Source organism: Tachypleus tridentatus, chromosome 13, assembly GCF_004210375.1.
Source record: "Tachypleus tridentatus isolate NWPU-2018 chromosome 13, ASM421037v1, whole genome shotgun sequence".
NCBI lineage: Eukaryota > Metazoa > Arthropoda > Merostomata > Xiphosura > Limulidae > Tachypleus > Tachypleus tridentatus.
Window position 1 is genome coordinate 187071689 of NC_134837.1, and position 20943 is coordinate 187092631.

Below are 20943 nucleotides of genomic sequence, written 5' to 3' on the forward strand. Positions count from 1 at the left end.
AAAATATTGTTATAATTAGATGAAATATATCCATAAAAATATGTTTACAACTACTGATGATCTATCTTTATCAAAAATAAAAAATGTTTAGAACTACAGATGATCTATCTTTATCAAAAATATTGATTTTATTTCCCATAATATAATTTTAACAGGTAAACTTCACAATTCATTTAACTCAGTTCTTAAACTTTTAAACATAATTTCAGTTACACATACACTGAACTTTGATGGTGAGCTGTTCACTTTGACAACCTTCTTGGATTATCTGTTGTATAAAAAAACAATAAAAGAGTTTCTTTCATGTATTTACTTTCAATGGCTTGTGATAAATAGATATAATCTGTGAGAAAAAGGAATCTCTACCTATATTGAATAATAAAGACAAAATGTCTTAGCTGTGGATTATAATGTACTCTTCTCAGATGTTTATCTTGTAGAAAAATTAAATGGTAAAATACATTCTTCAACAGATAAAATACAAAGAAGTATTAACCCTTTCATGAGGGGACATAGGTCAAAGGCCATGCTATTGCATTTATTGTCTTCATTCCAAATTTATTGAACTAATATTTTATGAATTTACGTCATTAAATTTGATATATCAAATTGTAGATTATAAATCAAACTAATATTATATGAGATAATTTCTTAATTTAAAAGTAAATATTAAAATAACACTAAATTTATGTGTGTCACATTTTAAATTATAGATGTTTGTGATGTTAAAATACTGAGTCTATAGTTTTGTACAAATTAGGAACTCAGATTATTAATATTGACAAGTTAGAATATAAAATAAGAACCTTGTATCTTTTTATTTTGCTGAGATATGCCTTATGTACTGAATCATGCACCGTGGCCTTATTCACCTCTTTATATTTTTGGAAATGGTCTCTTGTATACTCTCACTTGAATATATGACATGTGAATAACCAATCAACAGCTTTATAATGTCACCGGAGAGGCTTTCTTAATCTTTTAATCTGAAAAGTGCTACAATATTCCTTCTATCCAAGATTTCAATGAGGTAAGTGTTGTCTTTAATCTGCTCAAAGTTTCATATTTTTTTAAAATCTAAGTACAGCTTAGTTACTAAGCTTAATAAATTTACAGTAGAATTCTGTGGTATCAGTGTAGTTATTTATGATTTTCTGGTTATTTAAGTGTGTGTGTGTGTGTGTGTATAAAATCTAAAAAAAATTGTTTAATATCCTCTACATGTGAAATTATAAAAGGCTTAGCAACTTGTATCCAGCAGCAACTGAGTACAAAGGTCACAGTGAGAAGAGATAATTGTTTGGTTTACTTCTTGATTTATTGTCCTATATTTTAATAAAAACAAGTTTAATCATTTATTTATAAATAGTAATCATCAATATACATATATATATATAAATATATATATATAAAACGTATAATAATTTAAATGTGACTATATATAACAAAATACTAGTCCACTAAAACATATCCAAGACAAGGAAGACAAAAGGTAAGTTTTATATTAGTGGTTATGTGACCTGAGTGCACATGCACTGTGTCCATGCAAGTTATGTAATGTTAGGTAAACATAACTGGAAGGTCTATATAATAAAAAATAATAAATATACATATTTATATGTATAATATTATGAGACTTAAAATACTTAAACGTTTGTATTTTTATATTATAATACATAGTCACTTTAACATGAAAGAAACATAATTTGCATTTATTTCCTAATTTTTTTATGATAGTTATTAGGTTGGTTAAGTGACAAACATCACATAGTTAGAGTATAGAAAATAACATAATATAGTCTTACTGAAAACAAATTTTTGAAATGTATTTAGATGGTTTTATAGATTACATAAATAATATTTGAGATTTTTGGGACACAAAATATTTTTTTTAATCATAACATGAAATCCCTTTGCATTCAGACTAGTAACAAAACAGACTATTTTAGCAAACAAATCTTTAGTAAAAATATTTTATTAAAAAAATATGATTCCTTGTGTACTACATTATCTGCAATATTTATTAAAAGTCTACCAAATTTGGTGAAGACAAACTCATGTATATTAATACCGAGTCCATTGCAAAAGGATTAATTCAGTTACTTGTATAATTATACTGCTTGCCAACCAATATACTGCATTATAATTTCATACTTCATTTCAGACTTTGTAGATTCATGCTTAAGATATGACAATCTAGAGAGAACGAAATAATTACTTTAAGTTTCTAGAAGATGATCTATAATATTTTTGGGATTTTTTTGATACAAGAAAAATACTTAAATGGAGAAAAGAATTGTAAAGAGGAGCCACCTACTTTCTATTTACATGATCAAAGAACATGAATGTACAACAAACAAAATTTGTATCAGAGCAATGAATAAATTGTGAATGAATTAACTGAAAACTAGAATATGGTTATTATCATTACAGAGTAAAATATATTAATTCTGCTATAAAGTGATGCATGTTTTCTATACTGTTGGTGCAACTTACATTCTCTAATCCTTTATGTTTCAAGCATTGAACAAGCTACCCTTAAAGCAAATGGGAGTGATGTCACATCCTGATGCCACCTAGTGAAAACAAATTCCATAATTGAAATTCTTACAAAATTAGATTACTAGACATAAAAAGTGACACGTCAATGCTATATCTTAAGTATGGAACACTTTAAGGCATATTATATATGAAGTATATACATGTTTTACTACTGTTGGTGTTAACAAAATCAAGACTTTTTAAATGGCACCTACATTATCTTCTAAATAGTGCAAACAGAATTTAGTATTGTAACAAATTAGTTTACATTCAAACATATTCCTTGGGTAATAACCCAATAATTTATTTACTAATTTTGTAAAGGGGTGATGAGAGAATTACAGTACACTAACTGTTTTAATAAACGTCTTCCTTCTTGTGATGAAATTTAGTATTACTGTTGCAGAACTAGCTTAAGTTTGTCATCTGTCATAAATATTACAGTATGTACATACAATAAAGCTGCATTATGACTAGCAACATTGGTCATACCTTCCAGATTCCAGATCCTTTGATGGATTCAACACCACTGAGGCTGCACTATGAATTTAATCAAAATTACTGAATCAGTTACATTTACTGACAAATATAAACACAAGGAGTTTATTATTCTCACTTTTAATGATTGCTAAATTACATTAAAAACAATACTACATTCAATTCAGTTTATCCATTAACATCTAGTGGATATTTTTTTTTAGTTTAACTTCTACAATTTTCTCACTCTTTCAATCTATCCTAATATCCTTCACAACAACATTATGTTCCAATATCCTCCACAACAACATTGTATCCCGATATCCTCCACAACAACATAATGTCCCAATATCATCCACAATGTTATATCTCGGCACCCTCCACAACAATATTGGATCATTCCATGTCAAATCATCCAAATTTTGAAAAATTTTCCAGGTGACCCCCTCAGAATGCTTTGCAAAAATTCACATGTGCTCATCATTTGCAAAAGATTAGATCAATATTTCTAATAGTTTCTGATTTACAGCCCTGCAAAATTTAATTTTTTTTTTTTTTGGCAAATTCATTTTGGGGCAACTTTGGCTGTTTAAAGCTGCAAGAGTAATGGTGGTAGAAGGCTGAAATTTGCTACACTGACTGAATTAATCTCACAAAATTCAAAAATGGTCTCAAACCAAGTTTATATCTCTTAGGATTTGTATAGTGAGGCTGTAAAATCACCTGAAACCCAAATCATAAAAAACATTGGTTTATTTAATAAGTCATAGCTCTAAGACTTAATATGATACAAAACTCAATTTTATTTTCAAAGTTTATATAACATATCAGTTGATAAATTAGCAATTGTTGTAATTAAAAGCCTGTTAGATCTCCTGTAACAAAATTTAGCTGCATGCAACTTTTTATGATTTAGCAAAAATAGCCCTACTTCAGGCCACAGTTTGACCATGTCACCAGTTATTCAGCCTTTTCAGCTTTTTACCATATATTCTTACATCTCTGAATATGATCTACTAAAAAAATCAAGGTGTTCAACCTACTTTTTGAGTTATAATTTTTAAAGTATCCTCTAACCATACATTTTTTATTTTAAAAAAATTCAGTTTATGTATGTTACTGTGTGCAAATATATCCACAAAATTTTGAAAAAAATTATGAATCACATTGAAATATTCTAATCAGCCTTTACTATATATTCTTACATCTCTGAACATGATCTTCGAAAAAATCAAGGTTGTGAAAAATAATATATTAACAGGCAGCCTAAATAAAATAATTGATTTATTTGAATTACATATCTGTAAAACAAAATTGTTTGTTTGGGAATGTTGAGATCTTATTTCTGCAGTCATTGTAGGAAACCATGGTCCTATTGGTTGCTTCAGCATCACTCAGTTAATGTTTTACACAAAAATTCACTTCTGGTAAAAAACTTTCACTGAATTTTTTTTAAATAAAAAAAACGTATAGTCAGGGGATACTTTAAAAATTATAACTCAAAAAGTAGGTTGAACACCATCTTGATTTTTTTAGTAGATCATATTCAGAGATGTAAGAATATATGGTAAAAAGCTGAAAAGGCTGAATAACTGGTGACATGGTCAAACTGTGGCCTGAAGTAGGGCTATTTTTAGCTAAATCACAAAAAGTTGCATGCAGTTAACTTTTGTTACAGGAGATCTAACAGACTTTTAATTACAACAATTGCTGATTTATCAACTGATATGTTATATAAAATTTGAAAATAAAATTGAGTTTTGTATCATATTAAGTCTTAGAACTATGGCTTAATAAATAAACCAATGTTTTTTACGAATTTGGGTTTTCAGGTGATTTTACAGCCTCACTATACAAATCCTAAGAGAGATAAACTTGATGTGAGATCATTTTTGAATTCTGTGAGATTAATTCAGTCAGTGTAGCAAATTTCAGCCTTCTACCACCATTACTCTTGTAGCTTTAAACAGCCAAAGTTGCCCCAAAATGAATTTGCCAAAAATTAAAAAAAAATTAACTAAATTTTACAGGGCTGTAAATCAGAAACTATTAGAGATATTGATCTAATCTTAGGTAATTTTTCATTATATGGGTAGATGAGCACATGTGAATTTTTTCAAGGCATTTGATGGCATCACCTGCAGCCCCCTGGATGATTTGACATGGAATGACCCTATTATATCCTGTTATTCTCCACAACAACGTTATATCCTGATATCCCCCACAAAAATACTATATCCCAACATCCCCTACAACAACATTATATCCTGATATCCTTCACAACAATGGTAATAATATTAATTTAAATTACAAATAACTAAAGTTTCATTTTATTAGAAACTCCTACAGCTTTAGTGTGAAAAAAGATTAACATTTCCCAGTACACACTCCCAAATAATTTCTGATGTAGCTGCTTTATCCATTTTTATTTAAGCTTATACTGGCTTCAACTAACATCATACAATACATAGGGATTTTACTTAAACACAAAACATAATTTCTAATAAACAATTACTTAAAGGTGATAGGTGTTTGGGCGACATTCACAAATATAATGTTAAACCATCTATCCTGATTGATTCACAGAACCTCAATTTCGTAAGATACACAACCTCACTAAAAGTGTTAACAAATACGTCATTACATACATGTAACTGTCGTGAAACGAAACAGTTAACTTACAAAAGAATTTGCGTGGTCTACCAAATTCCTTTCAAATTCCTTTCTACATATGGTACTGGCATTATACTGAACAATTAACCACATTATTATAAATATATGTCACTGAAATTAGCATTATAATTTATGTTTTAATTTTAATTTTTGTTTTCTAAGTTTAGTTACTTTGTTTCATAAGAAATATTTCAAAAAATATTTAAACTGCATGCCACATGATCCACAAGATTTGAAATCTTGATTTAAGCAGCTATGTGAACTAGTAATGCAAAAGTTTCTTTTACACTAACTACTTGCATTTGACACAACTGACGTGTAAGATTTAAAGTCCTACAACTGTATTCACTGGGAAAGAGAAAGTTTCTGATCTTTGAAAATTTTTATGACCAGTTTCTATACTTTACCTTGAGATCTACAATATATATGCATTTAGGTGATGAAATGTATATGGTTGTTAGACAAAACACAAATTACACTATACTATATCAACTGTTAATTTAAAATTGGAATGCAGTATTTGAAACTATATAGATGCAACTGCCATTCATAATTTTGTTGGATGAATTAGAATCAATTACCAATACTAAGTAAACTATTATGATAGACTGGCCCATTACTCTATTTATTTTACAAACATCTCCTACTGCCTCAACAGAAAAACACCAAACCATCACACTGCCTCACAGTGCTTAACATTACATGCTATGCATTGATGTATCTTTCATCTTTCTTCTGCCAAACACATAATTTACACCTTGAATAAAATATTTCAAACATGGACTCATCCCACCATAACATCCTTTTTCAGTCATCAGCAGTTCAGTTTTTGTACTTTTTAGCAAATTTAAGTTTCTTGACAAAGTAAAGATCAAAGTAAAGTTTTTTTATCTGCTAAACAACCAAATATTATATTCTCGTTGAGTCTTCTTGATACTGTAGATCTGAAGAGTTTTCTATCATTTGGTACATGGTTGTTTATCTCATGGTTAAGGCCAGTGGCAGTCTTCCTTCTGTCCTGAAGGCTACATAAATGAAGATACTTAACATAAGTATCACTGAGTTTAGGTGTTCTGCTTTTTCCCTTCCTATTTCCTGTCTTGGTCTAACAATATAAGGTGTCCTTGATGGTGTTTGAGGAATATTTTATGCATACAATAGTTTGTTGGAGAGTCAAACCAGCATTAGGTAAATTCATGATGTGCTAAAACACATAGGTCCAAGAAGTCTTGATAAAACTGAAATAGAAACCCTTATAACCCGAGCACTTTCAAAAGGTGGACCTTTCTTCTACAGGGCCAATCTGGGGATGCCCAGTGTAATTGAACGACTGATATATAAAGATTTAGTTCAGTAATGTCATAGAGGTCATCAGACTTTCCAGGAATTGTTTATTTCTCTGTATATTGTTGTAAGCGTCTCATTTCCGGTGCTATGTATCTGATGGCAATAATGTATATGAAAAGGTGTTGGTGGTATTTTAACTTTGAAAAGAATAAAATATGGGTGTGTTTTAAGAACTGTACTTAGGTGTTAATGTAAAAAGTAAAGATAATACCTGGAGAGTAATTGAGATGTTGTATAAATCAATTTAAAAACAGGAAAAAATAATTATTTCATGAAAAAGTAAGTGAAGAATAAACTTATTTTTCTGACAGAGATGAAACTACTGGCTGGAGATCACTGATTCCTGGGCCTAGATTAATTCAGAAAGGTTGAACAGTGTCTACTCTGGCAATCTAATAAGCTTCTTTTATTTCTCTGTCTGCTTTAGTTTTGAATACTGTTTCAATGCCAGTGAGAGTAACATAGTTAATGGAATAATCATGTTTATCTAAGTGTTGAGCAACAGGGAAAACTTTTTCAGTGTTAATAGGGATTTGTGATTGTTAAAATGTTCTCTGAGAGTTGTTTGTGTATGTCCTACATGCTGATAATTGCATATATTACAATCTTTTTGTGTTCACACAAAAATAAATTACATCCCACCCTAAAATGGTTGTCATTCATGCAATAAAGCCCAGCATCAAACCTGCAAATTCATAAAAAACACTTATTCATTTTTGGACAAAAACAATCAGTGAAATTTTAAAATATCTAAAGAAATCACTTATGAAACAAAAACAACATTTATCTTATACAGTCTAGGAAATGCAATTTTTACAGAGGAAAATAAACAATCCCCAGAAAGTCCAGTTACCTCTATGACATTACTAAACTAAAGCTTTACATATCACTCATTCAATTACACTGAGCACTCCCAGATTGCCCCTGAAAAAGAAAGCTCCACCTTTCAAAAGCACTCAGGTTATAAAGGTTTCTATTTCAGCATCAGGTGAAGATTTTTGCACAAACTTTCTCCTCTACTTACAAGTTTCCTCTTTTATCCCTTAACATTTCTTATTCCAAATATGTAAATGTGCTTGAGGTGATTCCAGTCAATTTCACGTTATGAGGAAGAAGGTTTAAATGTATAGACATCTTTTGGATTCTGAATTTTGGGTTCCTGGATTGAACTATCAGTTCATACTCATGTGTCCCACTCATAAGTTGGGGGATACTAGATTCTCTCCAGACTCATGAGTCTGAGGTGAAGATGATACGATTCTCTTTCCTATCCTCGCACAGACGTCAGTTTCTGGCATTCTGCGTTCTGGGTTGTAGTTGATTTGCCACAGGTATGATTCTGTTTCCTCATAGAGGCAAGGAGAGGAAAAGAGTAAGACTTGGAATTCAGGACAGTAAGTTTAGGAGGAAATGTATCTATGGGAGAAATATGAGTTAGGGTAAGACCAAAAATGAGACAAAAATCTGGGAAAATGATGGAGACAAAAGCCATACAAGATCAGTCCAAATCAACAGGGAGAAAGGAATACAACTGAAGATATCAAGGAAAGAAAGGGAAACAGACAAATAACAAGAAGGAAGGAGTGCAGCAAAAAGAACTATACACCCAACAAGTCCTGACGCCAGGGGAACAAAGTACAAATAGATAGAGAAGAGGTGGAACAGGCCAAGCAGGCAAACAAAAAAGAATGAAACCAATCTGAAGCAAGAAGCAATGGTTCAGATGAAAGGCAAAAAAAAAAAAAAAGGAGAAAAAGATGATAATGCGAAAATTGGTAACAAGAAAGTGAAATACAAGTTAACTCAGTCAAATTAACTAAACACATGATAACTTTGTGCTTGTTTAACCCTTCCGCTATGGATTGATTCCACCGAGCTCATATTTCTCAAAGCAAGCATAAGCCCATTATATTGTAACTTGTTAGAATGCATATGCATGTGTTTACAAAATTTTGCAAATTATAAGTAAACATTACAGAACATTCATACATAAAGTATCAGATTTTTAAATTAAGTTTTAACATTTTTTAATCAATTATTTGCTTGTGCATTTTTTTATTTTTGATTGTTAACTGTCTAACACTTAAAGTAAACTGATTTTAAGATTAAAATATTTTTATGCATCAGAAAATTATAAAATTTCACAGATGAAATCTTTATAACCTTCTAAGAAATTGTATAAAATAAAACTTTTTTTAAAGAAAAACTTTATATTTTATAAAGTTACAATTATATCTCCATATGGGTTTAGTCACTTTGACCAGCCTTGTAAATCATCAGAAAAAAAATTAGAAAACAGATATATAAATTCTAAAATGGCTACAAATCATAACAAAAAACCACAATTGTTTAGTCACAATAGTTTTAACATTAAACATATATACAGATTTATTATTTTTTTCATTTTATTGACCTTTCACCAGTGACTGACTAAAGCTACAAAAGTTTAATGATGTGGTACACCTGCACTCATGTTACTATACCCAAAAATGTTGAACCATGACTGCAACATCCTTGAATGTTAAGCCTCCAGAAGCCAAAATGAAAATAAAGCCTAAGTTTGAACAATGTTATTTACTAAGGTCCAAGTACAAATCATAGTCATTTGAGAATTATTGATAAAAATTTTAAAAAATCCAAAAGAAAACCAAAGTTGCATTAATCATTAAATGGAACACAGATAACAAATATAACACAAAGACAAGGAGATACATGTAATTACCACAAGTGCAAGTGTACAGAAGAATTAATGTTCATGAAAGTGTGTTATCCATCTATTACTGCAGGACATTCACCCAATTATGACATCATCATACACCAGAAAAATACACATAGGTGGGAGTTACCCCAAAGCTAGTAACATGCAAATCTCTGACCGAAAAGACCACATTATTAGTCTATCACCTTACTGTTACACATAGATCAACAAAGATGACCTGCTGTTAAAATCATTACATCATGAAACAAAACTGGAACAACAAAAAAAAAAAAAACATTTAGATCATTTAGACAAATGCTGTACCATCCAGAAGAACCTTTTTTTAAAAAAAAATACAGTTCTATTGAAAAATTTGTTGTGACGGAGTAACATCAAAGCTAAAACTCACTTTGGAATCTGCAAGATGGCCAGAAGTTCAGAAATCCTCTTCACAACTATCTCTGATCTTCTCCTCCTCTTCCTTAGACAGCAGCAGCTGTTTTCTGACTTTACTTAAGCACAGAATAACCCTCGGGAGCAGGTCTTGACTCCTTGTTCCTAACTAACATAAATTTACCATACTACTCAGTTAAAAACAAAACATAAAATTAAAGATACAACATTCAAAGACATATTTTGTTATTTACCACACTGGCTGGTAATTTGTATACATACAGTAAACCTATCAGTTATCATGTCTGTTAACTGTTTGATCCTTACAACTGTTATGTAAGTTATTTAATTGATAAAATGAGAGATAGGATTTCATAATATTACAGAGTGGCATGATAGTGAGGACAAAAGCCCTAAAACATACACCTTTAACAAAATTCCACAACACATGATTAATGTAACAATAGAAACCCTAAAATATACACCTTTAACAAAACAACACAATGCATGATTAATGTAACAACAGACACCCTAAAATAAACACCTTTAACAAAACAACACAATACATGATTAATGTAACAACAGAAACCCTAAAATATACACTTTTACAAAACTACACATGATTAGTGTAAGAACAGAAACCCTAAAACATACACAATACATAATTAATGTAAAAACAGAAACCCTAAAATATACACCTTTAACAAAACAACACATCACGTGATTAATGTAAGACAAAACTCTATAATATACACCTTTAACAAAACGATACAACATGAGATTAATGTAACATCACAAACCCTAAAATATAGACCTTTAACAAAACTACATAACATGCGATTAATGGAAGAACAGAAACTCTAAAATATACACCTTTAACAAATCTACACAGCATGTGATTAATGTAAGAAGAAACTACATAACATGTGATTAATGTAAGAACAGACACCCTAAAATATACATCTTTAACAAAACTACACAAGATGTAATTAATGTAACAACACAAACCCTAAAATATACACATTTAGAAGGACTATATAATATAATTAATGCAACAACAGATAAACTAAAATATACATTTTACACATATCTTGTTTATCATAAAAAAAACATAATATACTTATACTTCTACTCATAATCAGATAACTGTAATTTTTATTACTTTGATTATGGTAAGTAATAAATGAATTAAAATCCAAACTGAGGTAATCTTTCATAAGTTTCAATTTAGTCCCTACCTTTGCTAGAGTTGTTACAATAACATTCATTAATCTGAAATGTGAAACAGATAGTTCATGGGATCCAACCAATTCATATGGTATGTACTCCAAGCCTTCATAGTAAGTTGTTATCACTTCAGGCTTACACAGGTCACTATAGGTCTGGCTAACATATTCCCCAATTGCCCAGATCTGAAAAATCAGTATCATTTTTACTGTCTCTAATGGATTTATTGAATATTATCATCACTCATAGTTGTTATTGGTAAACCACCTACACAATCATCTTAGTAGTTGTATTGGTAAACTTATTCAATCAATGATTAACATTTTTATAATAAGAGACTAATTACTAATAGTTTTATCCATTGTTCTAACAGCTAATCAACTGTTAAAAAAAACCACCTTGCGTGTTTGTATTGGAAGGGATTCATTTTTGGGTTTTTCCAATGAAAGCCTAGTGCATTATCTACTCTGCCAAGGTCTCCCCATTAAGAAGACATAGTAGTAAAAAGTATTGTAGTTTTTATATTTCATATACAAAAAGATTATGTCATCAAAATAATTTCATAAAATACATTTCAAAATAATAATTCAATCAACACTCAATTATCTATGAAACATTTACTAGAATTCACCAGTTTTCCTTGTACTACAAATAAAGGTTTTAATTGGTATGGTGACTTCTGTAGAACAACTTTGGATTTATATTAATAACCTGTACAGATCTGATGGTGAAACAGACAAACTTAGAACAGATAATTTAAGAATACTTCATCCCAGAAATGTCAAATCAGAATAAACTAAAAACTGACAGTAAGGAATGGATGTAGATATAAGAAAATTAAACAAGACCTTAATTCTCACAGAATTATGTTTAAGGTAATTTTAAATAGCTGTTGAATCAAAGAGTGTTGCACACTACTGAACAAGGATTTACCTGTTTGTATTGGTTAGTTGGCTGGTTGATTTGCATTTAAAAGCACAAAACAACCAGTAAAAAATTAAAAATAAAATTATTAAAAGAAATCATGTTAAAACAAAACAAAGTCCAATTTTTGAATTTAAAAATTAAATTGCATTAAAAATGCCAACAGTCCTTACAAAACTAAAAACATTTGCAAGATGGACAGTATCACTATTGCCAATGACACTGTCCAGCATCAGGGGTAAACCTGTGGAAAATACGTCTAAAATGGTACCTTCATTCAGAGTCGTAGCAACAGCATGACAGTAAAATGTGGACTCTTGTGACCTGAGTATCACACAGACCACACATTAGTCCATCAGTCCCAGATAAAAAAATTGTGACCAATGAGTGGTCTAGTTAGAACAACTTCCTCTTTCCAATCCTTATGGAAAAGATATGGCCAAAGAGCAACAGAAGGTTTGATCTCATAAAGCTCATTATCATGTTGCTCACTCTTAGCAGACTGCCAACTAGCACAGAGCCAAGCCTTGAATGCAGGACAATAGTCCATGTATGGGACAGGCATGGTCTTGATAACACCAGAGCAGATGGACTTATCCGCAGTGTCAGCAAGCTCCTTCCCGCGAATACCAACATGGCCTGGTATCCAGAAAAACTGGATAGGTGTAGATGTTAAAGAGAAATGGGTCAGTCAGTTTTGAATATTGGCAATAACAGGGTGAGAACTAATGTGAAGCAATTCCAGGGCCAGTAGAGAACTAAGTGAGTTGGTATAAACAGTACAATTCGAGTATTGCTTAGCTTCTACGTGATCCAGGTCAAAAGAAATGGCATACAATTCAGCAGTGAGCACAGAAACTGTAGAGACATTCTGTGTGCAACTGCCAAACCACAACGAACTGTGACAGAATCATCTGATTTCGAACCATCCATATAAATGGGAATGGAAGGATGGTTTGAAAGATGTTTGGCAAATAGAGGATGGTACTTCCAATCAGTAGTATTCACCTTTCTCAGATGGCTCAAAGAAAGGTCACACTTGGGGATGGTAATAAGCCACAATGAGATGGGCAGACCAGTAGATATAGCAATCCCATCCATGGACAGACCCAATTCATCCAATTGTGCTTGGATACAAAGCCAAAATGAACAATGACAGATCATCTCTTCTGAGAAAACATGGCCCACTGAGAAAGGAAAACACAAACCCAGGTGGGATGCTGTGGTAAGGATCAAAGTTTTGAAGCATATAGTAAAGACTAAAGAGGTTCACAAGACTCTGCGTACAAATTCTGGACTGGTAAAGTGTAAAATTCCCCCATGCAGAGCCTAAGCCCTTGATGATGAATGGGGTCCAGCATCTTTAAGGCTGAGGTACTGGCAGAGCCAAAGACTAGAGATCCATTATCCAGTTTTGATCAAATGAGGGCATGATGGATCTTTAGCATAGAACATCATTCTACTCTCAAGGAGGTGGAAGAGAGGACACAAAGAATGTTCAGTGCCCTTATGCCCTTGACTTGTAGCTGCTTGATGTGTGGTATAAAGGTCAGCCTACAGTCAAAGATAAGTCCCAAAAACTTTGCCTTGGGAACCACAGAAAGCACAACTTCACTGATACAGAGTTCAGAATTGGGGTGAATATCCCGTTGGCAGCAAAAGTGCACGTAAACCACTGAGGGCAGTCTGTAGCTGCCGCTCAATAAACCTCATGTTAGACGAATGACAAGATATGTGGAAGTTATCGACATGTAGCTCACTTGCAACAGTAGGTGGAGTTGTCCACTGATGACATTAATTGTGATAGTGAAAAGTGTGACACTCAAGACACAGCCCTAAGGGACTCCAAAGCCCTGTAGGAAAAAACGGGAAGTACTGAACCCACATGAACCTGGAATCCCCTGTCAATTAAAAATTGTTTAGCAAAAATGGACAAATGGCTATGCAATCCATATGACTGGAGGTCTCACAAAATGCCATATCTCCATGTTGTATTGTAAGCCATTTCAAGGTCAAAGAATACTGACACAAGATATTGTCACTTGAGAAAAGTTTCTCTGATTGACATTTCAAGTCAAATCAGGTGGTCCAGGTAAAGTTCTGTTATCAGAACCAACACTGTGGGGTGAGAGGAAGTTGTTTGATTCCTTGAACCAAACAAAATGAGCATTAACCATCCTCTCTAAGGTCTTACAGAGACAGCTCATCAAAGCTACTTGACAGTAGTTTGAGGGAATCTTAGGTACCTTCCCAGGCTTAGGGAATGGTAAAACAATAGCCTGGCACACCACATATTGGGAAAAGCATTCTCTCACCAGATTCAACTTAAAAAAAACAACAGAAGAATAGCAAGAGAAGCAGGAGAGAGATGACACATCATCTCGTAGTGTATATATCATCAGGTGTGACCAACGTACTGTCAGACCAATGAAAAACAAGCTTGAATTCTACAAGTGTAAAGAGGCAATTACAGTCATAGCGACAATCAGCCCAGAAAGAAAGAGGCAATCACTCTACCTGAGTCTTGATGATTAAGAAAGTGGAGGATGAAGCAGAAGTGCTTGATACCTGACAAAAGCTTTTACTGAGAATATTGGCAATGCTCTAAGCATCAGCAACTTCCTGGCCATCAGAGAGCAAGATCAAAAGGAGGACAAAATTATACTGCCCACTGATCTTCTGAAGCTTGTCTTATATGACTTTGGAACTGGTAGTAGAAGAGATACTGGTTGTGAATTTAATCAAAGATTCCTTCTGGCTTTGACATCTTACATGCTGAGCATGTGCATGGGCCTGCTGAAATGCAATGGGATTTGAAAGTGTAGGAAATCTATGAAAGGTATCCCAGGCCAGTTTTTGAGCCTTCCTTGCCATATGACAGGCAGGATTCCACTGTGGATGAGGATACAGTGGAAAACGTGTCATGATTTTAGGAATAAATTGAGCAACTGCATGGATAATACAATCACTACTGTCACACAGTCATCTATAAATAGCTTACAGACAATGGCAGGATCAAGTTCCAAGACAGCAGTGAAAGAGGACCAGTTGGCCTGGTTGAACTTGCACTGAGGCATGCATGTTGGGTGGCACTGACCACAGCCAGTCTCCCTCAAAATGATAGGAAAATTATCACTGCCCCATGGGTCACATTCAACTCTTTAAGAAGGTGAGAGAAAAATGAAGGGGAGCAGACCAAGAAATCAGTAGCAATAAAAGACTGACTATGTGCATGTATATTAGTATAAACACCAGCACTGAAAAGAGAAGAGTTGTGATCTGAAAGCATATGTTCTACAGAACAACTCCTCCCATCAATATCAACACCTGGCCAGAGGGAACTATATCCATTAAAGTCCCCCAGGATTAAAAATAGGAACAGCAACTATTCAACGACATAGGTTGATCAGAGGTCTCTTCAGGAAGCAGGTAGAGAAAACAAATAGTAATGGTACAACTCAAGGAAGCACAGATGGCTATGGATTTCAAGGGTGTGTTGAGTTGCAAAGACAGGGCAAGCACATGCTGACCAACCAGCAGTGCCACTACACCTTACACCTGTCCATCACACAACCAATCATTTCTGCACAAATAAAACTGCCAAGGGTGACTGTATGAGCAGGTTTTAGAAAAGCTTCCTATCAGGAAAAACACACAGGATGACAGAAATCAATCAGTGCCTTGATATCAACTAAATTAAAATGGAAACCTTGAGAGTTCCACTGTATCAAAGTGGCCATTTTTATTCACATGAAGAAGAACTGGGTGGAGACCTCTTCTACTTTTGGCCACGTCTCTTCTCTTTATTGGAAAGAGGTCTATTGACCTCTTTGGATCCTGCCCTGGCTCGAGTAGGCGGGTCTCTCACTTTTATCAGAAAAAGATTCCAGCGACTGTGGGCATGAACTAATAACTGTTCTGCATCTTGGTGCCAGAGAAGATGGACTTGAAGAAACACCTGAACCCAGAATTAAAGGAAGTGGATCTGGTGATCTGTTGGAAAGAATGGCAGAGACAGAGATGAGTTTTGACACTGAAGCAATAACCTTCTTAACTGTGAAGGGAAAAATACTTTTCATGTGGTTTGAAAACAATTATTTTGGAGGCACAGAGAGATCCATCTGTACTCCCACTGTAGTAGTGGAACAAAGTGCAGCAGCACACGTCCGAGATGAGGTGGTGGAAAGTAACTTTCAAGCCTCAGGATAACTAATGTTATGAATCATCTTCAAATGCTGTACCTCTTTTTCTTCCAACCATTTAGAGCAAGAAGAAAGTAGGATGGTTGAGAACTATTACAATTAATGCAACAAGGGCCTGTTTCACACTCATAGGCATCGTGGTCCTTACCACTGCAACAAGAACACATCAAGGAACCACGACATGATGCCTATGAGGGACTAAACTGCTGACAATGGAAATATCTGAAAGGGTTTGGAATATGTAGCCATACCTTGCAATTTAAATAACCTGCCTTGATGGCAGGAGGTGGATGTGGTGATGTAACTGTGTAAATGAGGACACTGGTTGGCATCATAATTCCATCTATGCAAGTGGAGATGTGCCTCACTGCAGAAACTCCTTGGCTGGAGAAACCACCAAGAATCTATGACTCAGGGATGTTCTTCAAATCCTTCCCAACAATAAATTCCTGTGATGAATTCAGTGTAGCATAAGAAATAAACTCAATGGGTATACCCCCAATGGCCTTTGAATGCAAGAGGAGTTCACTGAGTTTAGAAGTGGATGTTTCCACCAAGATGTCACCAGAATGTAGATTTTTGACTGACTTAGGAGAGCCAGCAAGCCACTCTAATCCCTTCTGAATAAAAAAAAGGGAGATATTTGTCCTAAAGATTTATCAGAAAAAGAATATAATATCAAAAAATGAGGTACAGGAGTTGAAGAAGTTGAAAATTGCTGCTCAGAATTTTCAAGATGCAGTTGTTTACATATGGTCTGTTTTTCACTATTTTTTATTTATTTGGGAGATCCACAATAAAGAAAGAATATCTTGGTGCCCACTGACCCTACCCAGCATGGAGTCCTATGAGAGATCTACTTAGATGTCAAACAAGGACACTACACCAATGCCGGGTTTGGTGAGCACTAAACCCAAACACCAGCATCACACACAATGTCCACAACACCCGTTGAGAACATCCAACATTGATACTTGGTTGACCCTAGCCCAAATGGACCAGCCGAATGACCTGGGGGAAAGCACCCCAAGGCTGCCAGTCTACAGGAATTCAAGACCAAAGTGGTGTATCTGGGTTGGACCCTTCAACCACTAGGAACCTCTCCTTCCCTTTATGTGTCACCATGGCCAAACTGTTAAAATATTAGCAGAATAGTTCATCCTGTTTGTAATGGGTGTCACAGATATAATATTAGAACAATATATATATATAAATCAACACACTGTAAAAATATAAACAAAATAGTTTATCCTGTTTGTAATGGGTGTCACAAATATAATATTAGAACAAAATATATATAAATCAACACAAACTGTTAAAATACAAACAGAATAGTTCATCCTGTTTGTAATGGGTGTCATGGATATAATATTAGAAAAATAAATAAACACAAACATGAAATGTGGACACAGTAGTTCAACTTGAAGAAATCAGATTTAAAGTGTAGAATTTTAAAAGAAATCAAGGGACGCTTTTAATATGTAACTGAAATAGATTATGAAATATATTGAATGTACATAAACTGTCAAATTAACTTCATAAGTTTAAAATTTAAAAAATGACCACATACATATGCTATCCATACAAATGTCAACATTTTTTAAAATTATGCATATTGTTATACAAAGTAAAAAACATAAAGTTAATGAAAAACACTGAACACCAGATAATTTATAAAACTGTTATAAATCTTTCTCATTAGGTTTACTTTCACAATAGGAAACAAAGGCACTTTTGACAAGTCTATCTAAACTCTACCATCTTGTATATAAACATCTCTCAACTACTGTTAAGATCCTAGTGTCACCTTCATACATGTAGCCAACCATATCTGTTCAAGTACTGTTAAGATCCTGGTATTACCTTCATACATGTAGCCAAACATCATTAACAAATGGAGTTCTTGTCTTAACACACACAGTAGCCATAATTACCAAGTTTATAAACAATTCAGAAGAATAAGTGAAGTTCTTGATGTGGCCAAATAATTGTCCTATTTCTTCTTGAAGATGGACCAGGATATCAGGATGAAGGGATACAAGTTTGATAACATTTTCCGACATCAATCTACAAGATGAAAAGCAAATAGAATCAAAAAAGACGACATTCCTTTAAAGATAACCTGAAGATGTTATGTTGAGTTTTAAATCAAACACACAAAACATTAATTTCATAAACTACTTGTGTAAGTGTGTGTGTTGGGACACTTTCTCCTTAACTGGATAATAAGAATGTGCAAAACCTTCATCTACTCATACAGTATGTTATCATTAACAGTTCTAACATTAACTTAATAAAGCAAATACAATTTGTTAAGTCTAAACCTTTCATTTAATACCAGCTGTATTTCATAAAAAATTATTATCACTAGAAATCAACAAACCAAAAATTCACTTACGTTAAACAACATTTAAAATGGTCTAGTGATAAAATTTCAAAGTTTTTGTCTGTAACTTTAACATGCTCAAAAGTTTTGCCTGACAATGACATCTGATCTTGCTTTCTAGATGTTTAACAATGGCAAGAATTACCTTTGGACTTTTTCAATGTAGCCTTCCACAGGGTACAAAAGTAAGGCCCTTTCTATTAGAACAGGAAGAAGAGAAGCAGCCAATGAAGTATCAGCAAACAGAAGGAAGGTGTCAAAAAAACAGCTAAAAACATTGAAATAAAACTGTTAAATGAATGTTTATATAAACTTCAAAGTGATAGTGTATACTGTTTCATAATTTCAAAGTTAAGCTGTTCTTACATTAAACTTAGATAATTGATTTCAAACTAAGATTTAAAAAACACAGTCCTGACCCAGAGAGGGAGTTGAAATAACAAATCAAATTGAATCAAATAATAAGAGATGTCTTATTTTCTGAAAAAAAAAAGCAAAGTTGAATTTCTCAAATGTGATGAAAGGTTTTAATATACATTTAGAAGTCCAACAGAAGGAGTTTCCTGACAAACGTTGGGTAGGCAAGTCAACTTATTAGTTAGGTAACTTCTGAATTCTATTTAATAAATAACAAGGAGGAATACTCTTGGTTTATATACAAATTTATTTTTGTTTTGGTAGTTTGTAATAGATGAAGGAAGTTTATAAAATGTAAAAACAGAACTGGTATTTACAGTAATTAAAACATTTAATTGACCTTTCAAAACTACTCACATGAGGTTAGATACACAGAGCTCAGAAACTAATCTGAAGGTCATATGGGGTACCTTCATGATTTCTAGGTTAAACCCACTCCACAAAATATGGTACCCACCATACACCTGTGGTACAAAAGGACACTTTGAAAGAAGTGGTCTCATTAAAAATGATAGACATATCAGTGACTGATACCAAATGTAGAGATGCTTTGAAAACCTGGGTATTTGGAGCTAGTGTTAAAACTGAACATGGTGACAATACTTACACAAATAAAGAAATTCACACTGAAAAAAAATCAACCTTAGGACAAAAACAGTGATGATTGAAATGGGGCTAAGACAGATGACAAATCCATTCCCCACAGAACCTAACATTTGTAATGCATAATGTTATACTCTCATTCACCCCTTATACACATAGTGATACTGTCCATACTTAACCAACTCTTAATGTTGTTTTTGTATAGTTTCATAAAGTTTAGAAATGAAATGCATGTACACACAGTACTCTTAATTATACAGATACAAATAAAGTAATGATATATTCTTAACATTTATAAATCACCAACTCTATTTCACATAGGAAAATCACTTCAAGTGACCTAAATGATAATTGTGTAGTCAACACACCTGCTTGCTTTTCCTAGTGAACTACTTTGTTATTCTGGTATATTAGCTGAAATCTATGGGGGATTCAAAAATAAAAGAAACTCTTGAAGTAATTATTACTACGATTACACCATGCAACAAAATTTTTCCTTTTTCTTGTTCCTGGACAGAAAGTGTTATTTCCCAATTGCTTATGCCTAAAGTAAATGAAAAAGACCTATTTTTGTCTTCAAACTTTGTTTTTGTGACTAAGTAATAAAATTTTCACAATTTCCTATTTTCCAGAATATCCAGGTAGATTCAGTGCTGAGTAGATGATAGAGAATTTTCTCAAACTTACAAAAATTTTCTAGAATGTAGAACTTCTGAGAATTTTCAAGAACCTTTTAGAACATTCTAGAATTTTCCAGATGGGGGACTATATTTGGGGAGCTGATATGTGAAAGTGATTTACATTACAGTTGCAAGTCTCAAAAAACTATTCACTTCTAAACATTTTTGTATAACTTTAGTATAAATACATGTAAATCTTGATTCATATGTTGTTTTATTCAGACCTTATGTAAATTAAAATGTGCAAATTCATTTGAAGGGAATAATGGCCATTTTCTGTACTTTTACAAAATAAGCAATTAGAGAAATAACACATACTATCCATGAACAAAATGTGTGTTACATAGTGATATAATAAACATAGAAACTATCTGA

The 20943-nt window shown here is 32.9% G+C and overlaps 1 protein-coding gene across 1 annotated transcript in view; it reads right to left on the minus strand.

Moving 5' to 3' along the window:
- Positions 1-1304: 1304 nt before the first annotated feature.
- Positions 1305-20943, minus strand: part of LOC143236041 (AP-5 complex subunit zeta-1-like) — a 63499-nt gene continuing 43860 nt past the window's right edge. The window contains 7 exon segments of the mRNA XM_076474273.1: positions 1305-2576; positions 3034-3081; positions 10146-10211; positions 10213-10298; positions 11368-11541; positions 18417-18549; positions 19014-19136. Coding sequence (XP_076330388.1) covers positions 2510-2576; positions 3034-3081; positions 10146-10211; positions 10213-10298; positions 11368-11541; positions 18417-18549; positions 19014-19136 — 697 coding nt within the window. The 3' untranslated portion in view covers positions 1305-2509.